We start from the raw sequence: 24,036 nt of genomic DNA, 5'->3' as shown, positions 1-24,036 counted from the left end.
AGAGCAGTAAGTTTACTATATATCAACTTGTAAAAGAAACATAGGCAAAGTACTTCAAACACCTCTCTGTTTTGGAAGCATGGATCAAACTCCATCCTATTCTGAAAACGGAAACAGCACCTGAATTAAAATAGCTACTACTCAGCAAACTGAGCTTTTCTGTTAAAATGGAAGGTTTTATATCTTGCCCCTAAAAACATGTTTTGCCTTGACTGCTTTAATTTTGAATTCATTAAGGAATGGGAAGGTAGAAGAATGTTCTTTTATTTTAAGGGAATAAAAACTGGAATTGGGATTTTCCTTCCATCCCAGGTAAACAGAGAGAAACAAGACAGTTTCAGACTTGCATTTAAAATTGCTTTACAAACCTATGTTTACCTAACTTTTCCTGCAAAAGAATTATTCAATAGAATAGTCTGACACATTATTCACTGCAGAGTATCAGTACTAGGGTCCCTGAAGTCTATCATTTACATCACCTTTAGAAAGACTGTCCCAATGGAAAACCTGTTTGAAACTACAAGACAGGTTTACTATAAGGTGGAAGTACATTTAAAAAACACAAACTCCTAGCCTAAGTGTTCTCATCTTCCAAATTAACATTAACCCTTTTACTTCTCCTCAAAATCTGTGCCTCAACTCACAGAAATGAATTTCACTGCTAGATATTTTTTAGTAAGAGTTTACAGTCAGTTTTTATCATGCTGGTTTTGCCTTCTTCCCCCTATCCTCAACATCTACAGATAGGCAAACATGTACTTTGCATTCCTTATAAGATATCAGGTTTATATAGCATTCTTCTGACACCTTCAAATTGCAGTGAAGCTTTGGAATCTTTTCTGATATGCAAAGCTTTTGGAAACAGCATACCATTTTCCTTTTCTATGCCCTTCAGTAGGGTAACCATATGTTAATATTCTCTTCCAGTTTTATGTCCTAGCACTGAAATTACATGCTGAAAAGTTATTTTTCAAGCAACATCCAAAAAAGTCCTGTTTTTTCCATAACAATTGCAATCAGTTTATATTTTTGCAGTACAAGCTGTAATTACTTCTTAAAGGTATCACCTCACATTTGTCAACACTACTCTTCTTGCCAATTTATCTAGTTATCTCTGGTCTTACTATTCACTTTACTTTCCTATACACTTGAAAACCTACCTAATTGTGCCATTTGAGTATGTTGTCAGTTATTCTTTAATCCCGAGTCAGTATACACACAGTATACCAATGCCAACAGCCACATTCCCTGTAACTGAAATCTGACCACATAGTCTGTTTTGCAAATTTGTGGATCCCTGTACACTATGTCTTTGAAGAGGTTTTTCCTAAAAGCCTGACTGCTACACTTCCTGTCCACAGAAAGACCTTTGACAATTTAAAAATGAAAATAGATTTCAAAAAATAAATCAGTAAAATATAAGCAAAATTGTGCATAAAAAATTCTAGAAAACTAGACAAGCAAGAATTATGGATGCAAAAGAACTGCTTAACAGTGTCAGGTTTCCCTACTACTGAAAAATGTTTCTGATTTATAAAATTCAATTTCCCTGCAAGATTCCTATAGCATAATTTGCCCTTACATCCTTGTCTACAATAGCTGGGATTAATCACTAAAAATACACATTATTCACCTCTAGGTTGCTTTGGGACACCTGGAAATCTACCATTTAATTATTATAAGCTGTTCTTCAGCTGACCAGTGTGCTCCCCACAATTTTGCAGTCCAGCTTTGAAAACACTTTTTTCAATAGATACAGCAAAGCCTCTAACGTCATCTTGAGCAAAATGAGGCTACTTTAGTGTTATTATTCTGTTCAAGCAGTCATATAATGTGGCACTATTGGTAGTTGAAATAATTTTATTATTTATTATTAGTTATTTCTCTTTCAGCTACTTGCCCTTCAGATTCTAACTGTGCCTTCAATGTTTAGCTACAAAGTATGAGTAAGACAGTTCAGCACAGACAAAACAAGTATTCTGACACATGTTAAGGTTTTTTTTGTTGCGGGGGGGGAAAAAAAAAGTATTTATTGATTTTAGGTGTGGCAACACTAAGCATGACTTCTCTTCTGTTCACAATCTTAACAATTCAGCAGCAAATTACTAAGCAACTGATCAAAAAATAAGAGACACACACACATATAAGCACCTGATTTTCTTCTACCCAGAGCTTCACTTTTTAAAACCTTCTAACTGCTGTTAGTTTTGAAAGTATCTAGTCACATACCCACAATAATCCTTTCTTTTTCCAATTATTTATCCTTACAGGTGGCCAGTGCTACCTGAACTGGTACTAACCATGACTAAAATAAAGGACTGCAGACAACTAATAAAAATCATACAACTGGCAAAAGAGTCCTTCAAAATTTAAACACAGTTATGCATCAGTAGTTATGTTTTACCATTTCTTATTATTTTAAGCAGTAAGAGCCTTGTAACACATTAATTAGAAAACACGTATGCAGCTGTTTAGAAACCTTGTTTCAACATTACCTTTGTTGTTGGCATCTTCACCAGTTTCATCATCTTCTACTTCTTCAACATCTTCCATATCCTGTTGATCAAGTTCAGACTGTTCTTTGCTATTAGGAATATTCAATAACAGGATCAAGAAGTTAATTTTACAAAATACTATAAGGAGACTAAAGAACTCAAGTTAGAGATCATGTGGGTAGAAGCAAACTGTTGCATTAGTTTTGATCTATGACAAACTAGGAATTTTAATAGCCAAAGTCAAATTTGTCTTCACAGATTCAAGTTTCACATTCAACAATCTCACAACAGTTTAAAGAGCTGGCAGCTTTCCAGAATTTTGAAGACTTCTTTTTATAAAATAATTCCTTCAGCACCTGTTTATATCAACTAGTCAAAAGCCTCCTTCTGCTCTATACATTCTCTTTGTTAAGATGCACAGGCCTTGAGTATTGAGGGTAGGTTCACCTAATCTTTACATAAATACCACACAACATGAGCATTCAAAGTATAGAAAAACCTATGCACAGTGAAACAATAGTAATGGGCAGTACTACCGGTTTTTCCCCTCCAGAATTCTAACCAACATAGTAAGTTCACTGGTGCCTTGTCCCAGTTTTAGATTTACTTACAATTAAGACCCCAAACCCATTGAGTATGAGCAACTCAAGCTTTTCTCCCACAGGATATAAACCTCACATCTTGCCACCATGCCAAGATCACTACCTAGACCATGTCTACCAAGTATAGTGGAGATCACAGCCATCTGAAGTCCAGTGTATGACACAGTCAGAGCCTCAATAATGCACAGATTTTACTTACTTGTCTATGTTTGCCATTCTTCTAGATTTCAAACCCTATGGAAAATAAAAACAAAAGTCAGCATTAGACTTCACTTAAAAGGTCTACAGGCAAGTGCTATAATGCTAAAAAAGAAAGGAATACAAACCATGTTGGCTTTAATAAATAGGACAAATACATATTATAGTCTGAACAGTGGCATATCTCCCATGCACTTTTTAAGGCCTCACTCTAAAGCATACAGAAATACTAAAAAACTTTGTTCTGGTTTAGAACCAATAGATTTATTCACATAAATTGAAGTACCAGAAAAATACCATGTTGCATTTTGTATTATAGGACTGTACTAATACCACAGATTGAAAACTAGTCCTGTGCAAGTATGAAGTTGAAATATAACTTGAGAAAAACAGAAGCAAAAAAGGTGCTAGAACTCTTTTGGTAACCATTTACTCATTTCCAGTATGTAATTGCAGGTAGAGGATACTTATAGCTAAATCTTTTTCTTTTAATACTAGAGACACTTTTTTGTGGATTTAGTTTTAATTCCAACTTTACAAAACAAATCCAAGTAGTTCCTCAGAATACCCATAGAACTGCAGCATTAAAAAAAAAATATTTGATGCCAGGTGCCGAGCTATTTAACTCAACTAATTTCCATGTCCTAACTGATCAGGATTTTCTTAAGTATCTCAGTATCATCACAAACACATTCCAGTAACTAGAAATATTTTATGTTGAAACTCTTGAAAATCTTCTATGCCATGAAACACCTATGTTCTCAAACATACAACAAGATGAATGACATTTTTCCACCCGCAAAATGGTACTTAGGAGTCTAATGTCCAAAAAGATGTCCCTGACTTCAAGCTACCCAAAGCAATACCACACAAAAGAAAACACTGTCCCGTTACTGCCATCTTAGGTCCAATGGTTCCAGGAGACACAAAGTACCAAGAATAATCCACTAGTCCAAGAAGCATGGAAACCACTGCTTTAGAGCCCCCATTTTAACTGCTGTCCAGTAAACTAGACAAATTCAAGTTTCTTTCAGAAAGTTCAACTCCTTAATATGTGTTCCAATGTGAATCTTAGTAAAAGCATTGGAGGCACGTGTTCCAGAAAATATGAAAACTGCATTTCATCTATCCAAAGTGTGAAACACAAGAGCACAATCCTAGTAAGGTCAGGACATTAACAGTCAATATAAAGAGACATGTTAGAATCTAAACTTTATAATTTAACAGCCACACTCTATGTAGATATAATCAAAATATATTTTTCCAGTGTCATAACTACTTCTCAACAATTACATGGGAAGGAAGTATCCAATGTGTTAATATAGGACCACAACTTCACAGTGTCAATGAAGTATTTAGGAGACTGCACATGATTAAAAAAAAGGTTCAATTCCCTACTATGTAGAAAAACTAAATAACCAACTACTTGTCAATCTATTTCAGAAAAACAGCACAGTATTTGGCATCAAATAGAATGGTAGTGCTACTATAGATGAAAGGACAGCTAACAATTTGACAAGAAATCCAAGAATTCCAGTAAAATTTGACTCATTTGAAGTTTACAAAATTCAGATCAAGTTTGGATCACTTCAGGTTTACATATGGATGCAAGATGTCTATAAAACTATTCCAAAGACTCTACTTTGGATATCATTCTCAAAAGACAGCATGGACTGAAGACCTATAGAAACTGAAAACGTACTACAATTACCACTCACATTTAGATGTCTCCTTATTTCTTGAGAAACCTAACAATTAGCATTATTTCTGATTTGCAAAAGATTTTATCCATGCAAAATATGCAACTTTATCCTTACACATTTCCTCTTAACTTCATGTTCATGCAGGACCTCTTCTATGAGACTAGTAGTATCACTGTGCAAAAAAAATATGAGATGCACAGTATACCTGCCTTGTATGATCATACATTTCTACGCAAATGTGACAATGTTCACAAACTGTTATTGCTCCTTGCAGAGATTAACATTTCCTCTCTCCATTCTCCCATCAAATAGAGCTTGACTTTTCACAAAACTTGAGGAAAGTCTTTCAAAGGTGTAGCCAGTGACAACACAACCCCTGTTGTCTCACCAAGCCAGTGGGCTAGATGAAAGAGCAGCTGAAACACCTCAGATACAGGTTTGCTGAAACAGACCAACATCTGCAGTTCATTTAAACACTTTTTCTAAATGAGGACACAAGATTGGCTATGGCCAAGTCATGCCTAAAAACTTTCAGAAGTATCCATCCCATCTCCAACAGCAGCAAATAACTAGAAAAAAACAAACACACACAAAAAAAAAACCCCACACAAAAACAATGACATGGCAATAATTCCTCCAGAAACTCTTCTAGCTTTCAATCACATTGAAAACATACCATTAAAACATCACCAAAACAAAATCTAAAAAATAAAAATTTAAAAAAGGGGAAAAGAAAACCCACACAAACAAAAATATTACTGCAAACACCACACTGACTCAGGAAGTGCAAGTATTTGACAATCTCATAATAAATATTTATTTCATAAACTAGTCCTCCTCTTCCCTGCAATTGTGCAGGTAAACTGATGTTATATTGTGCAAGTATCAAAGCACTAAAATTCTGTTTCTGAGTTCCAACATCGAGCTCAGAGATCATAAGTCAAATTTTTCTATGCTGGGCAACACTGTAGCAGAGAAAGTTTAACCAGCAGTCTCCATGTTCTTGAATTCCTAGGCAGGCCCTTGTTTTCACCAGTCTGAACAACTGTCTTTCACCACCAACTTTCATCTTTTCAGTGTTCTCCCCTCTTTTAAGATCACTTTGACAATTTTGAAGGCATCCATCTCATTACAGAACCCCTTGTTGCAAGGGGCTTTTATACATACCATGCAATCTATGCCAACAATATATGTTTTCCAACTATAGCCCAGTTTACTCAGTCTTTGGATAACATTCTTTAAAGACTTTTTGGAAATTAAACCAGACTTTATCAAGCAGCTATCAACTTCAGTGCCTTCCTCCACTGTGTTCCTATCTGCCTTAACCCATTTTTCCTGTCCTCCTTGCGTGAATCTTTTCATGTCTCATCCTTTAATCTTCCCTCCACTTTTTACACAACTCAATATCAGAACATTTGTAGTCAAAACAGTTCTTCTGCAAACTGAGGAGATACTACTGTTTGTCATGACTCTGTCATCTGCCAGCTCTGAACAGTTCTTGTGTGAGGAGGCTATGAGACACAATGCCAAGAGAACTACATTGGCAGACATTTAGACTAATCTCTGCAGCCCACTAGCATGGATATATAGTTACATCACATTTAGTTTATTGTCATATAACTAAGCAACCATAAGCTTCTCCGCAAACACAATTTAACTGGTAAAAACAAAACAAAACAAACACCACAAAAAAAAAAAAACACCACCTGTAGAGGCAGAAAAGTACTGAGAAAATGCATTAAGAGCAAACAGCTTCCACTGTTATTGCACACCACCTAATACAAGGTCCCAACCTGTTAGTGAGAGCTTCAGATATGATCTATACCACAATCAGCAATACTAAAACACATCACTGCACTGTTTTGCAGTATCTCCCCAAAACTAAATATTTGGATGCAGTACTATATCACTCAGCTTTCCACAAGAAAGACAGAGACATCCTTCCCAGTTTGTTTCATAGGTGCACTTAAGATTGTGAACAGCAGCTGCACCTTGGCATGTGAGCAGCCAGAAGCATTCACTGGTGTTGATCCTTGAAGTAGTCCCTGGGAGATACCAGTTCACCGCTACCAGTGCAGGATTATAACAAACCTGGCTACAGCTGATGTGTTGGTGTTACTTCAAGCCTCAGTGTCCCGGTGACTGCTTTGTGCTGAGATGCTACTTGAATATTTTCTTGCTGTCAGGGGGCCTAGATTTTATGATTACCAGTAAAGTGTAGCCTCTTTCCCTGTCCAAAAGCCAGCAGGCAAATAACCTCCTTATTTGTAAAATACTTTGTTTCCCTGTTATTTAACCAGCTACAATCAGTAGCACTGCATTATGGTCAAACATAGAGGCACCCAGAGGCTTCACTTACAGTTTTGCTGCTCAATGGAAAAATATACAGAGGAAAAGAAATAGTTACCTTATCTTTGCAGGGCTTTAAAGATAACATATAGGAAGTTCATGCTATAAAAAGGAAACAAAAGCACAGAAAAGCAAACTGCAGTGCAAGTTTTCCAAAGACTAAAGTTTTAAACATCTTTCATACAGGTAGCTGAAACTTGCTCACAAGCCTACCTGCCATCACAAGAAATGAGTCCTTTTTTAAAACTGAAAGGAGACTGTTAATCCAGTAGAAGCTTAGCCAGTTTTGAGTGCTTCCTGCAGAATCACAAAAAACTGGCAGAACTCTTACAAACCTAAATCTTACTAAGAAGTATGAAAATCTGCTATTTTTATGATGTTTAAAGGACATCACCTCTTTAACCTGTCATGTTTTTGAAGAAATGTAGTTCGATACATGAAGAAACAAATGATATTGCCATGTGTTCATACTCAAGTCACCCACTAGTAAGCTTTCACAGTTTTCAGGGGCTATCGTTCCTTAAATAATTTTACTCAAGTGAAAACACAAACACAAACTGTAAATATTCAGCCCTTCCCAGTCTGCCTTTATCCACACAGAAACCAGTCTGAATTTGCACAGCAGCACTGGCCACATTACAGCTAGGACACAAACACTCTGGTGAGAAGCTTTTTCTTTTTGAAGGTCAGCTTTAAGTGTCCCAAGTAAGCATGCCAGTATGAGATTACCCCGACATCCGCTAAGCCTTGGGAAGACAGGTCACAGCGAGGTGAATCAGGAGTCAGCTGAGGAGGCAAGACATTCCTAAGACAGTTTCTGCAGCAAAACAACAGCTTTTTTTTCACAAGCCCTATGGCTGGCAGGCCGCCAACAGATCTCAGCTGTTCAGCATCTCTCTGGCTACCATACCACACACAGGACCCACTCCTTCCCTTTCAGGAAACATCATTTAGCCTTCTCTAGAGGAATTGCTCCCACAATTAGCTTGCAATAGCAACTAGAAGAAATTTCTGAAGTAATTCAAGGGATACAAATGAGGCTTTTTGAAGATATTTGACCTAAGTTACAGACAAGCCTTGTTTACTCACATCTTTAAAAGGAATCTACCCTTTTGCCCAAACTAATTTCCTCAGTAGTCAATAATTCAGAGCAGTGCAAATAAGTCAGCCTGTCCATAGAAGAGCACATCAGTCTCTTTCTGTCTCTGGCATGCCTTGGGCAACTGAAAGCAACACATTAACCGAAAACACCTAAAACAAATTAATCCTATCTGGGATTAAAAATCTGCAACATAAAATAATTAAGTGGACTAAATCAGAAGTCAGTGAAGAAAAGAGAGGTCCAGCTGGAGGACAACTAGTTGTACATCAGGATTAAGTCTTGCAAACTATTTGCAATGCATGCAGAAACCAAAAGTGCCAGACAAATGACATCATACCAGCCAAGTTCAACTCTTACTACAGACTAGGAAACTCGAGAACAATATATTAACTGAAAGTTAATTAATGTTCTTGCCTAGCATTCCAGGAGGGCAACTTGTAACATTTTGCTTTACATACTCAGCATCAGAAAACAAAAATTAAAGTAATGTAGAGATCCATCAAAATCAGCCACATCAGGTGCCCAATTTAAATGCCTCTATACAAATGCACATTTCATAGAGAATAAACAATAGACATGCACACATCTTGTAAGACTGATCTTATTGCCATCATGGAGATGTGGTGAGATGGCTCCTATGACTGGAGTTTTGGAATAGAAGAATACAGGCTCTTCAGGAAGGACAGGCAGGGGAGACAAGCAGCAAGGGGGTGTCACCCTCTTTGTCAATGACCAGCTGGAGTGCAAGGAACTCCATCTGGGGGCAGATGAGGTGCAGATTGAGAGCAGATTGGGTCAGGATTAAAGAGAGGGTAGGGATGGATGACATTATAGTGGGGGTCTGCTACAGGTTACTTGACCAGGAAGACCAAGTGGAAGAGGACCTCTAAGACAGACAAGAGCAGCCTCACATTCACAAGCCCAAGTCCTCACGGGTGACTTCAACCCCAAGATCTGTTAGACAGAGAACACAGCAGGGGGCAAGCAATCCAAAAGTTCCTTGGAATGCACTGCTTCCTTCTCCAAGTGACAGAGGAATCAACAAGAGAGATGCTGGACCTTGTTCTCACCAACAAGGAGGGGCTGGTTAGGAACATGAAGCTCAAGTGCAGCCTTGGCTGCAGTGACCATGAAATTGTGGCGTTCAAGATCCTTAGGCCACACAGCAAGCTCACTCCCCTGAACTTCAGGAGAGCAGACTTTGGCCTTTTCAGGGATCTGCTTGGCAGAGTACCCTGGGACAAAGCCCTGGAGGGAGAGGGGCTCAAGAGAGCTGGTTAATATTCAAGGATCACCTCCTCCAAGCTCAGAAGCAATGTATCCCAACAAAGAGGAAGTCAGGCAAGAATGCCAGGAGGCCTGCATGGATGCATAAGGAGCTCCTGGACAAACTCAAACACAAAAATGAAGCCTACAGAGAGCGGAAGCAAGGACAGGTAGCCTGGGAGGGATACAGAGAAAACTGACCAAGCAGCCAGGGATCAGGTTAGGAAAGCTAAAGACCCTTATAAAATTAAATCTGGTCAGGGATGTCAAGGGCAACAAGAAAATCTGCTATAGGTATGTCAGTGATAAAAGGAAGATTAGGGAAAATGCTGGCTCTCTCCAGAAGGAAACAGGAGACCTGGTTACCCAGGATATGGAGAAAGCTGAGGTACTCAATGACTTTTTTTGCCTCAGTCTTCACTGGCAAGTGCTCCAGCCACACTGTTCCAGTCACGGAAGACAAAGGCAGGGACTGGGAAAAGGAAGAACCACCTACTGTAGAAGATCAAGTTTGAGATCATCTAAGGAACCTGAAGGTGCATAAACCCATGGGACCTGCTGAAATGCCTCCACAAGACCTGAGGAACATGGCAGCTGAAGTTGCTAAACCACTATCCATCATATTTGATAAGACATGGCAGTTCAGTGAAGTTCCCACTGACTGGAAAAGGGGAATTGTAATCCCCATTTTTAAAATAGGGAAAAAAGGAAAACCCAGGGAACTACAGGCCAGTCAGTCTCACCTCTGTGCCCAGCAAGATCATGGAGGAGATCCTCCTGGAAACTCCACTGAGGCACATGGAAAATAGGGAGGTAATTGATGGCAGCCAACATGGCTTACATAAGGGCAAATCATGACTGACAAATTTCGTTGCTTTCTACAACAGGGTTACAGCACTGGTGGATAAGGGAAGAGCAACTGATGACATCTAACTAGACTTGTGCAAAACATCCTCATCTCTAAATTGAAGAGACATGGATTTGACAGATGGACCACTCCATGGATAAGGAACTGACTAGATGGTCGCACTCAGAGAGCTGCAGTCAACAGCTTGATGTCCAAGTGGAGACCTGTGACAAGCGACACTTCTTGGGGCCAGTATTGGGACCCGCACTATTTAACATCTTCGTCAGTGACATAGATAGTGGGACTGAGTGCACCCTCAGCAAGTTTGCCAATGACACCAAGCCATGTGATGCTGTCAACACACTGGAGGGAAGGGATGCCATCCAGCGGGAACTTGACAGGCTTCAGAGGTGGGCCTGTGGAAACCTCATGAAGTTCAACAAGGTCAAGTGCAAAGTCCTTCACCTGGTTCAGGGCAATCCCAAGCACAAATACAGGTTGGGAGGAAAACAGATTGAAAGCAGACTGGAGAAGGACTTGGGGGAGTTGGCTGATGAGAAGCTCAACATAAGCAAGCAATGTGCGCTTGCAGCCCAGAAAACCAACCATATCCTGGGCTGCATCACAAGAGGCATGGTTGAGGGAGCTGATTGTCCCCCCTACTTAACTCTTGTGATACCTCACCTGGATTACTGTGTTCATCTCTGGGTCCCCAAACACAAAGAGGACGTGGACCCGTTGAAGCAAGTCCAGAGGAGGGCCACAAAGATGATCAGAGGGCTGGAGTACCTCTCCTGTGAAGACAGGCTGAGAGAGTTGGGGTTGTTCAGCCTGGAGGAGAGAAGGTTCCAGGGAGACCTTATAACAGCTTTCAAGTACCTGAAGGAGACATATGAAAAAGCTGGAAAAGGACATTTTACAACGGCATGTAGTGATAGGACAAGCAGTAATGGTTTTAAACTGAAAGAGGGTAGATTTAGATTAGGTATAAGGAAGAAATTCTTCACCATGAGGGTGGTGAGGCACTGGAATAGGCTGCCCAGAGAAGTTGTGAATTCCCCAGTCCCTGGAAATATTCAAGGCCAGGTTGGACAGGGCTTTGAGCAACCTGGTCTGGCAAACAGTGTTGCTGCCCATGGAAGTGGGGTTGTAACTTTATGATCTTTAAGGTCCCTTCTCACCAAAACTATTCCATGATTCTATGATCAAAAGATGTTCTTTGATTGTAAATGTTCAAAACAATTGTTTGGAGTAGTTTGCTTAAACCTCTAAGAGAGGTTTTTAACTTTAAAGAGCTCAGATGCTCTGCATAGTGCAGTTTCATTCACATCAATGTTAGAACCGGGTGAACTCCATAAAAAGCACACAGTACATGGCATATACACACTTCAAAATTTTTGGTACTAAGACCTAAAAAAACACATATAAATAATTTCACAACTGTTAGTAGAAGCTATGGTAACAAAAATTGATAGATGAGAAAGAATCACTCAGTTGAGTAGTAACTAAGAGAGCATTTAGCTCCTCTTTGAAAAGAAGCAATTGAATAATGTATCAGATTAAAAAAATGCCATTTCAAAAGGTGATCAAGCAGAAGACCAAGTGTTTCTTTTTTATTGTTGTGATCAAATTCATGAAATAATTATTAGCATGGAAACTAGTCATGTAACAAGGGGATATTGTGCCTATCATTAACATAGTAGACAAGCAACATGTTACAAAGGGGTTATAGCATCCATATTATTGAAAACCACACCTTCTTAGGAAAGCTAAAGGTAAAAAGAAAAACAACAACAAAAAAACACATCAACACAAAAAAAAAGTCAGTTTAAAGTGAGCAGAGTAGTCCTATGCTAGAACATCAAGAGACCACATCTATTTGATGAAAGACATTATCAGCCACTGAACTCTTCAGAGACAATTTCCTTTTAAAAGCGCCTCAAAGTTCTTCTGTTAACAAAATATTTATGACTGTTAATGTAGGAGAGCAAAAATTGACAAAATTAATTTTTCAAATCTAGAGTAGGTAATTAAGATCATCTGTCAAAATACAAGCACACAAATCAAGAGCATGAGATAATAAACAAGATAGTACTATTATAAAGGCTATCAAGGTCTGGTAGAGAGATTAAGGAGCTAATGGTCAATGGAAGCAAGTAATCCAGGTTCCTCAATACAGTAACAAGAACATGCCAGTGGACACTGTAACTGGACACAGTAATTCAAACCCTTTGTTTTGCTGCAATTTTATTATGCAAGTACCAACTCATCCAGTAGGTCCAAAAGACACACAGTCAACAGCAGAAATGCTAACTGGAATGGCAATATATGGGAATCTTTAGCAGATTGAGTAAGGTACTCCGGACCAAGCAGAGTATGATAAGAAATTCAGAGGAGCAGTGGTGTCTCACAAAACATACTCAGAACATTTAGCTATATGGAAGTGCTAAACTGACCAAGATGGGAAGCACTCACATCACCACGAGGGTGATACACCCCCTTTGTAAAGGGAACACCAAGTTTCTCTGCTGAACCACCTTTTCAGTCAGCTAAAGCCAACATAACCAGAAAATGCTGCTGGGAAAGCTTATCACAGTTCTTCCTTAGCTATGCATACCCCTCCTTTCATCAGCAATGTCTGAACAGCTGTAAAGTTAAAAAAATGTACTGGGTATTTCTTCTGTACAGGGCTAGACCTGCAATTGCATAAGTAACAGTAGGGCCAAGTGAATGAGGCCACTACCGGTAAGTACCTTTTAGAATAACTCACAAACAGGGTTAGACAAGTTTGAAGTTACTGCGAAACAGTACGCTACAACATCTTACCTTGTGATAACATGGCAAAATTCAGAATTTGGTTGGTGAAAATAGAAACACTAAATCATTATAAGGCTGAACCTACTAACACAACACAATTAATTGAAACTGTCTGCTCTCTCCCCTTCAAGTGGCAATTTTCACTTCTCATAGTAACTCCTGAGGTAAAGGCACCAACTTCAGCCATTTGCCAATGCAACTATCTCACTAACGCTTGCAGGTCTCTGCACAATATACGTTATGGCATGAAAACACGTTTTCCACATTTCAAGTTTAAAGTGCTCTACAACTTGCAAGAGAATGCCAGAAAAAACTCAGATTCTTCAAAACAGGACTGAGTGATCATTTATATATAACTAAGTTACTTACTCACTAGTAACTGCAGGGCTTCCTTTCATTCATGTGGAAACATGTTTTAGAGCTTTCCTCTTAATTTTAAATCAGGAAATGAAGATTCAGTCAAATACTGAACTCTAGTTTTGTAGCATTTTTATTGAATTCTAGGTAGTGCCTTACTCTTTACTCTCGCAGCAAAACAAGTGTCTCCATAATGAGAAGGAACTACAGCATTACAATTTAAAATCAGGGCTGAATTATATCCACATGCTTGTTTCTACTACTGATCTGAGCTCCCTGATCATGTTCTAAAAATAGGACAATTAACACACAATGTGGCCTTTGTTCTGGATGCCAAGATTCTGTAGCAGAATACCTACCAATTTCTATTTAGGGTGATCTTTCATGATTAGAAAAGTGATCCAGAAGTTTCAATTCAAATCTGAAAAACCCAAATAAGATTTTTTCTTTTCAACAAATTAATCAGAATAGTTTGTTGCAGTTTCTCCTTTCCATCACTGATAACAGAAAAACAACAGCCACGCTGAAGGGCTGAAATCAGAATCTTCATTTATAAAAAAAAAAAAAAGTAAAGCTTCCTAAGTGATTATTTCTCTATACAGTTCATGTTGGTACAAGTATTCAGCTTGTTAGTGTCAAAGTAATAGAAAAAATAGTGTTTTAACAAAGTAATTCAGGTAGCAGGGTGGATTTTAACAGTTCAAAAGATCAACTTGTGCATGCCACATCAAATGAAGGAAAGTGTCAGTTGACTACTGAGATTGACACATAATCAAACACAACCGTACTGGCAGTTACACTGCTATCTACAAGGCTCACACACTGCACCACTGAAGTTTTTACACAGTTTGACTTTAAAAAAAACATTTAAACATCCTTATCTGAAAAGAAAGTAAAAACACAAACCGGAAAATGTACATAGGTTTCAAAAGGGTGTTTTTTGCTGGAACATCTGATTAATGCAATACTGTAAATTCATTAACTTCCCATGAAGCCACTAAAATTCCTAAGACAGGTTTAGCAACTTCCTTGTTATCTTCACTTAAATTTTTTTCCATCAAAACAAAGCTATTACCAAACAGCAAACCTTAAAATGTCTGGTTTTCAACTAAGAAGCTAGCATTCACTAAAAAAACCCCCACACAACATCAATCTAACTTTGACACATTTTTGGTGGCTGTTAGGAGTGAGATGTTACAATTGGTAGTAAGACCCAGCAGAAGTATACACGTTTATGGTTTCAGTGACTCACTTTCAAATGAATACAGGTGCAGAGTTTAAAAAGCACTTGTAACATATACTACACCTGTAGAGAGCCAAAGAACTTGAGCCTTATTTACAAAGCAATCTTCAGAAGCATCTTCTTCTGAATTTCATTCAATTGTGCTTTTAGTACCAGCAGTACCACCTGATACCTCCATAACAGTGAAGGTGAAAGAAGAATCAAAAGGCCATTTCATTAAGATATCCCCAGTTCAAAAATAGCAAGCAGGTTTCTGATGATGTTACTTTGCACACACAAGGAATAAAGCTCTTATACCAGCTCATATTCAACAATCCAAAGTCAAGATGAGTAATCTCCAAAACTGAAGTAGCACAGAACTAAGATCTGCTTAAAAGGGTGATCCAAGCAAGGCAAAATACATAGTAGTAAAAGCTAAACTAACATATATTAAAAGAAACAATTCAAACTAATTTAGAATTCAAAAGGCAAAAAAATTGCTGTGCAAAGGCACAGGCATAATTGTGCACAGCCTACTGAAGACTTCCACTCAACATGCAGAAGTAGGCAAGATCTGAAATGACTGCATGATGACTAAATCAGACAATGCAAAATATCATTATACACTTCAGTGTCATATCCTTAAAAAATACTGTATTCATTGCTGAACATTCTGGAAGAGAGGAAATAAACCAGTTCAGGGTCTAGTCACAGGAAAACCTGCGGAACAGAAGCAACTTAAATCTGAGATTAATAGTATTTGAAAGTTGAACAATGATAAATGACACTAAAATATTTAAGTTAAAGGAAGCTCAAAAATAACTGATTAAAAATTTGTGTGGATGTAAACCATTGTTTTATTTTATGTCCTCTTGTGTCCCCCCCATCTTAACCTTTCAATGCTTAAACCAGGTTTTTAACCAGAGCCAGAATAAAAAGAAGCTTCCCATCAACGGCCAGTCATCCTACAAGAAACATGAAAGAACTGCCCTTCCTTTGAAACACCGTATATTAAACAACATCTAGATAAAGTACTGGAGTTAACTAATATTACTGAAGACAGTGAGAAAAGATGACAAGCATTTATGGTTCTATCCTGGGTCTTCAAAGCCTGGAGTTTTGCTCTACTCCATTTTCAGACTCATCTGCTTAGTCGAACCTCTGAACCAGAACTTCCAACACTTAAAAATGAGAGCATTTCTAGCATCTCTCAGGTTTTGGGTGAGAGTTTGGTAGTGGTGTGGGGTTTTTTGTTTGTTTGTTTTCTTGTTGTTGCGGTTTTTGTTGTTTGGTTTTGTTGTTGTTGTTTGGTTTTGTTTGTTTGTTTTAAGAATAAATGTCAAATCAGCAACTGAAGGCTTCACAGCTGCAGGAACATCCAGAAACTGAAGTTTTCATATCTAAAAAGTTTCTTTCACTTTTGGGTCCTAAAAAGCTACTAAGGATAAACTGGTAGTATTTTGGTCTAAAGTCTACAAAGACCAGGTGAAACAGCTGATGTGCAACTGCCTAGTCATTACTGCAAGTTAAGCTTTAAACTCAGACATCACCACTGTAAATTATGTCTGTGCAGATGTACATTTAAGCATATATTCAGCCCCCAAATGTACCCCCTGATTTCCAATATTAAAATATAAACAGCTTTCCATCTAGGAAAGATCTCCAGTCTAGACTTTGACAGTAGTTAAGATGCAGATTATGTTCTAGTGATATGTAAATTCATTAAAAATATTAATCTTTGGGGAGAATTTAAATTACTTCAAATCTTGAATTTATATTTTAAAACTAAATACAAAGTATCAAAAGTAAATTAGCAGAGTCTCATTTTCTTTTCTGAATGCAACTGAAGTTTTATTGTGCAACATATGTAATCTTCCTGAAAATTTAAGGTCAAAGTTATCACTAAATACGTGAAGCCATATTTATAATTGTTTTTCTCTTTTGCATTATCTTTGTTGAGTGTAGGAAGTCCTCAAAAACCTCATGCATTGTTTCTAAACAGCTTAATTTTTCAGAAGGTCATCACAGGAATCCTCAAGCAACTTCTGTGATGCCTGCCAGGCACGTCTGGCTTTCCAGACAAATACATTATGACACCAGATCTGCTCTCCAGATTAACAAAGTTAGGTGATGAGGAACTGCACAAACCTCTGTGCTGAGTAATGATCAGATAGATTGAATTAACTTCAATTACAATCACTTTCGAGCTCGAAGTAATTTACAAATGAAAACTGCCCTATAAGCTTTAAACCCATCATCACAACCATTCCTCAGATTAAACACCACTTGTACAATACCATTCTGCTCTATTATTTACTAGCTAGTTTCCTAATGAGAAGTTAGCTTCTGGTCTGTGTGAACACATTCCATCTAACTCAGAAGACTCCTCAGCTTCAGCAAAATACAACCAGCATTTAGAAGTCTTGTTTCTGTCTGCACAGTACTATCTTTTGTGTAAATGCCTACAAGTACCACACTAATACCAAAGCACTATCAGTTCATGGAAAAGTCCAGAGCTGAAGTTCCATTGAATGTACATACAAAAGCAGAAAAACAGGCATTTTAAGAACATCTGCATCTCCATTTTCTGCGCTCTGTCCAATTCCCAAAGTTCATTAAAGAAATAAGAATCAGACTTTCAGTTTGAGATACAGCGTGTTTGCAATGATGCCACAAGAATCTGAAGATGAACCAGGTTACAATGATATTAACAAACAGGCATAGATACCATAGACATGTTCATTATACCCACCGGCCTACTGAAACAACCTGTCTTTCACCAAAGGATTTGATCAAGAATTCAAAACAGAAGATGCTTGTCTTTCCTCCCCTGAGATTCTTCATTACTGAAATTCAAATCCTCAAGCTATTTTATTTCCTGAAGGAATATAATCTCTGCCACAGTGAGTTAAATTCTTCATGTTACAATTACTTCAACTTTTAGGAGCTAAGTGAAGGAACAGACTTAGAACAAAGCAACTGACAGTACAGTAAGCCAAAGTTTACTTGAAGATCTGGAGTTCTGTATTAATGAACACTGTCTCAGCCTGGAAAACTCAGGTCTCATTCAAGGTTATGAAAAGTCTGTTTAAAAGCTTCATAACATACAAGTCCGCAATGCCTTGCTTTCAGTTTCACTTGTGCACACATGTTCATTGTCAGCTATGCAAGAGGAAAAAAAAAAAAAAAAAGACCACCCATTTCCAGGGTGCTCAGTAAGCAGATCACCATAACAAGTCCCCTGACAGCTCCCAGGAACAGTTTTTGACCGAGGCAGGGGCTCAATGAAACGTCAGGATGGCAAGAGCATTACTGTGCTGTACACACAGAGCACTACAGCAGACCCACTGCTTATGGCACTTCCTGTAGCACCAGGCCAGCTGCACAGATGCAGCACACTACTGCGCACTGCCAGCAGCCCCGGCCCTTGCTTCCTAGTCCTGTGAATGCCAAAGAAGGACAAGGGGCCCCGAAAAACACCAGATCATATCACCTGTGTGCAAGACCCTGATTCCACATACACTCAAATAAACAAACCTGTCCTCAGAAACCTGACCACATGATATGCAAGGCCTGTCACAAAATACAGGAAAAGTGAAGGGAAGGAAGATTGTTAGTATATACTGCTCCTATAGGAGTGAGCCACACAAACAGGAAATACAGGTATCAGTAGCCTATTCCAAGCACTTACATCAATGTCTCAGGAACCTGAAAACCTGAGTGACCCAAAATTTCAGCTGGTATACAGGCAATAAAGTCATTCAAGCTTATGTAGATTTCAAGTTTTATTTTGCCCTAAGAATTAAGGTAATTTCTGCATTTCCAAGAGACTGGAAGCCATTTAGCTCACTTCAATACAAGCAGTGTCTTTCTTGTTCTTTAAGGAGTTTCCCATTGTAAAATGGGTACAGTAGTAAAATTACTAACAAGCTACTAACAAGCTACTAACAAGCTACTAACAAGCTACTAACAAGCTACTAACAAGCTACTAACAAGCTACTAACAAGCTACTAACAAGCTACTAACAAGCTACTAACAAGCTACTAACAAGCTACTAACAAGCTACTAACAAGCTACTAACAAGCTACTAACAAGCTACTAACAAGCTACTAACAAGCTACTAACAAGCTACTAACAAGCTACTAACAAGCTACTAACAAGCTACTAACAAGCTACTAACAAGCTACTAACAAGCTACTAACAAGCTACTAACAAGCTACTAACAAGCTACTAACAAGCTACTAACAAGCTACTAACAAGCTACTAACAAGCTACTAACAAGCTACTAACAAGCTACTAACAAGCTACTAACAAGCTACTAACAAGCTACTAACAAGCTACTAACAAGCTACTAACAAGCTACTAACAAGCTCATCAGAAACTACCTACGACTGTATGCAGCCTTAGGCCTCAGTTCTTCTCTAGTTTTATTTCATGATCAAAATGAAAATAATCAGGCACTATCTCCTGCCTGATTAATGTAACTTCTAAGAGCAGACACTGAAACTCCAACAGAGGAGGTGAGCAGAGAAAAGTATTTGTCATACCTTGCACACCCAGTGCCCACTTCTCTTACCTTCCTCAAAGGAGTTAAAACATGAAATTTAAGTGTATCTCAATAGGGCTTCAAACACAAATGGACATGCACAACATCGCAATGTGCTTGGAGACAAACTCTGGAAGATGCTGTATATTATTACTATACCACAGTCATTTGAAAAAAACGTTTGTGTTTTCTTCTGCAATCAAATGGGAAACGTTTTGTATTAAATACTGAAAGTCTCACAAATATTGGCTGTGTAAGTCCCTTAAACATCCAATGTGGAGTTGATAGAATACACTTTATATGCAGATAGATAAATATATATGAATACTAAACACAAGACAATACTTCCAGTTGTAGTTACTAGATCTTTCAGGCTGTTTCTTAGTTTTCCTTGATAACAGTCGTCATTCACCTCCTGTACCTCCTATCTCTATCATTTACACGGGACATATCTACAAGGAGGAGGGAAGCAAGGGCCTCATTTTGGGTGATACCAGCTAGCAGGCACCGAGAGAAGCGACATGTTGAACTCCAGAAACCCGAAAAACGCTGTTTCCTGAGGCAGGAAGCAAGAGTTGCCGGTCCCCTGGTTGAATCTCTGGGTCCCCCTGCCAGCGGCCAGCAGCACAGCACGCCCCAGCCGCCGCTCCGCGCCCGGGAGCCAGCACAAGGCCACTGCGCTGCCATCCGCCGTCCCCCCGCCATGTGCGCAGCCACCGCCCGCTCGGCACCCACCGCCCCGCACCCCGCGTCCCTCACAGCGGCCGGACACACACACAGGCACACCCCGCTCTCCCCTGAGCGGCTTTCCGGCCTCGCCGCCGTCTCCTTCCCCGGCAGCGCCCCGCCGGCCCCGCTCCGTCCCCACGTGTTGCCGGGCAGACCCGCCTCCCCTCAGCGCCGGCCCGAGCCGAGCGGCCCGGCCTAGCCCGGCCCGGCCCCTCGGCGGGGAGACGCGCGGGAGAGGGGCTGCGGGCAGCGCTCCCCGCCCAGGGGCCGGATGAGCAGCGGCGCTGCCGCCCCGCGGGCCGCGAGGGAGAGGCTGGAGCGGTGCGGGCACCGCCGGCCCCCCGCGCCCCGGCGGCCGAAGGACCCCGTTAGGCCGGGCCGGCACCCGCGGCCTCCCCGCGCGGGAGCGGGGGCCAGGGGCTCCCCGGCCGCTGTCCCCCACCCGCGCCCCCCAGCCCCGGGGCGGCCGGCGGCGCCCCGCCCGGTACCTGCGCGGGCCGGGGCTGGCGGTGACTCAGGAGCGAGGAGGAGGCGCCGCGCGGCTGGCGGTAAAAAGACCCGAGCTCCCGCCGCTCGCGCTCATATAGAATTAACGTCACCACGTAACCCCCCCTCCCTCCTCTCCCTCCGCTCCCTCCCCTCCCCCGCGCGCCCTGGGTCTCCTGGCAACGCGCGCGCGCCCTCCCGCTCGCGCCGGCCGACCCGCCTCGGGCGCGCGCCGGCCGTTGGCCGAGGCGGTTGGGGCTTGTCCGGCGGGCGCCCTTCCCCCGCGCGCCCGCTGCCGCGCGCCGGGCGGGCCGGGCCGGGCCGCGCGCAGGGAGGCCCGGGCGTGTCGTCCCCCGGGACGTGAGTTCTCTCACGTACCTCGGGCCGGCTCCTCGTCCCCGCCGCGGGCCCGAGGGGAACGGTGCCCCGCGCCTGGGCGGCACCTCGCCCGCAAACCCACCAGGAGCTGGGGGCCGCCCGGCCTGGGATGTTCTGTGGCACCCAGAGCTGTGCCCCAGTCAGTTGGTCACTGTGTCCGCTCCTGCCCGGCGGGAGGGTGGCCGAGGTGGACCTGCCAGGGAGCCGGGATGTAATGCTACCCTGACCACCTCAGTGCTGCTTTAAACATGAACTGGGAGGGTCTCTGAAGGCACCAGAGCAAAAATAGCAGCAGCCTGTCAAGTAGGTACAGATTTACTCAAAGAGGTAAACCCTATTCACAAAGGCTACAGGTACCATAAAACCACAGTCAGCACTAGCTTACCGTAAAAGACCAGGCTCAAAACCATGGTGGTTCAAGCGCTGTTTCATCAGTTTCGATTGCTCCTGCCTTGGCCCGGGACAGCCAGCCAGCAGCAACAGCTTCAGCCCTCCCATTTCAACTTGCCGTGCTTGCCTGCCAGAGACCTAAGCAGCCTGGTTTCTGCAAGCGCCTCTCAAGCCTGACGGCAAGCTCCAAATGAAGCCTTTCCCAAAACCGATTACTTCCCAGGGCTTCTCACCCGTGCACATGGTCCTGAGTAATAGCATGGAGCACACTTGGGGAAGACATCTGTGATCTACACTGAACTTATAGAAACATAAATGTCTTTGGGACTTTTAGCTTCTCTTGGCTGATGATTTCAAACATTATTAAAGCAGGAGGGATGGACAGACATACGGTACAATGGCATAAGAGCTGTTTACTGAGCATAAATCACCAGATATTTGTGTGTTCTCTGCATTTTACTAAATTCTTGCATCTGCTTGTCTAAAGCAATCTGCAGTCTAAATGTAGCTATTTAAATAATAGAAATGACAACAGAAAGCAAAAAATTTGCCTAGCATCTGCAACAAAATCTATGTTAAGAACAAGCAAAAGATAAAGCATTCTATTCTTCACTGTACAGGGCCAGACCAGCTCCAGTGTACAGCAGTAAAGTCTCAGCCCCCATAAGCAGATGTCTTTCTGGTAAAGAAATCCCACCTGCAAGACAGAGGTTTATGCAGGGAACTTAAGGATGTCCTGTTCCCCAGTACATTGAATTTTGGGATGCAGGCTTTTTCATAACGTGCAATTTAAAACAGCTGGAAACTGCAGTAGTGTAAGGAGGCAAAAGGATCCAGGCAAAGGTTGCACAGCATAGTCCAAGTGACAAGAATTAGGGAGAGAGATGGTGACATTATGTGATTTTAAAATCTGTAGCCCTCTTGCAACCCTCAGATTTTAAAATTGTACTAGATGCTAGTTATTTATTTGAGATGTGCCATGCTTGGGCATATGAACAGAGCTGTGCAGATAAAAATGAGCAATCGATTGGTATTTCTTGCAACACCAATTATATGCTATTGCAGACATTCCCTTTATTCAATCAGCTAAAGTGGCAATCATTTGTAAACAAGTGATTCACAAGGCGGTGGCTCGCCTGGCGTGTCCTTCTGCAGCCTGCCACCTCGTGACATGCAGAACCCAGAGGTGAGACCCAGTGACCCCTACAGAGGAGTGATGAGATGTGCAGAAGCCAGCAGTGTCGAGTAGAGAGTAAGCTAGCTGACAGCAGGAGCTGGGGAGTGGGGATGGATCTACGCAGGTCTAAACTGGAAACTTAGTTCTAGACTGGAGGGAAATGCCTTTTCATCCAAAATTCACAGATGTCTTTAGGGGTTTTACCATTAGTCAGGTAGGTCAACCCCTTCTCATGAGGCAAAATAAAGTTCTTGTATCAGGGCTCTTCAGCAGTTTTTGAAGAACAACAGTTACAGAAACATTTTTTGAGAAGCAGCAGTTGCTGTGAACAGCTAAGTAGGAAGGAACAAGGTGGAGGACATACACACACCACCTTGCTTCCACATGGCACCTGCCATCACACATTTATGGAAAGAAAAAGACAAGCCTATTTTTTACAATACCTGACTTGTATGCACATCCAATCTTTCTATTTTGGGTTGTTTTGCAGTCAAAGTGGTTTGACTTATCCCAACCTTTGTGCGGCCATGACAACAAGAAACTTTAAAGCTTGACTTGGGTTGAAATTAAACTTGTATTTGAGCTCTAATGGCCTGTATATTCTTCTCTGCTTTGAATTGTCATCTTCCTGTGTGTTTCCCATGCTTCACAGCATGCTCTGCAACTTTTAGTTTCAATCTGCCTGGATAGTGTCTCACTCACTAAGCTATTAAACATGAGGGAATCTGACCTCTCCCTGGAGTGCACAGGCCTTATCAGCTGTGTTCACTTCTGAGTCCTTCCCCCCACCTTCTGCATCACTGACTTGCAGGCTGGCCACAGAGGGAGGCTCAGGCAGGGGCCATCTCCAGGCAGAGGCCATGGGGACACTCAGGGCTGGAACACAAGCCTGGGTTTGTACCTTGAGGGGACTGAAGGTCAAGCACTGAAGCTGTTGCAGAAGGCCAAGCCTGTTGCAATGAATGAGTTTGACACATCCAGGCTCAGTCTGCCTAAGCACAGCATGCGTCCTGTGTGCTTGAGCTGCATTCAGGCTGCAGCTAAGCTAGCGTGACAGTGCTTTGGCTTAGGAAAATGTGTAGGTCATGTAGCTTGGTATGCTTACTTCGGATCAAAAACTCCTCTGTAGCAAGCAATTCAGTGAACATTTAAGCTGCTTTCAGCCCCTTTTGAACTAACAGAAAAATGCAAAAGGTCCTTAGTATGGACACGGATTTGATTACAGGCACACGTAGACAGGCTTTCAGAATACCAAGCACACTTGGCACCCACCAAAGGCTCACTTTTACAGGACGCGGATCCTGCTCGGTGCCATAAACCTGTGATGTATGAAAAGCTGTGACCACACAGAATCAAATAGTTTGGGTTGGAA

At 41.2% G+C, this 24,036-nt stretch overlaps 1 protein-coding gene across 3 annotated transcripts in view; it reads right to left on the bottom strand.

Annotated features, from left to right (window-relative positions):
- The window catches only part of NAP1L1 (nucleosome assembly protein 1 like 1), a 35,980-nt gene extending 14,479 nt beyond the window's left edge, over positions 1 to 21,501 (bottom strand). The window contains exons 1-3 of one of the 3 annotated variants that reach the window (XM_082043561.1): positions 21,483 to 21,501; positions 3,297 to 3,331; positions 2,496 to 2,584 (exon numbers count right to left, since the gene is read on the bottom strand). In XM_082043561.1, coding sequence (XP_081899687.1) covers positions 2,496 to 2,584; positions 3,297 to 3,313 — 106 coding nt within the window. In that variant the 5' untranslated portion in view covers positions 3,314 to 3,331; positions 21,483 to 21,501. Of the gene's footprint in view, positions 1 to 2,495; positions 2,585 to 3,296; positions 3,332 to 20,721; positions 20,848 to 21,482 lie in introns of those variants that run through there. The other 2 variants (XM_082043562.1, XM_082043560.1) reach the window with 2 other exon arrangements.
- Positions 21,502 to 24,036: the final 2,535 nt, after the last annotated feature.

This window comes from Streptopelia decaocto (assembly GCF_964273445.1).
Source record: "Streptopelia decaocto genome assembly, chromosome: 1".
Taxonomy (NCBI): domain Eukaryota; kingdom Metazoa; phylum Chordata; class Aves; order Columbiformes; family Columbidae; genus Streptopelia; species Streptopelia decaocto.
The sequence above is the reverse complement of the archived record's forward strand: the minus strand, read 5'-3'. Positions and strand labels throughout refer to the sequence as shown.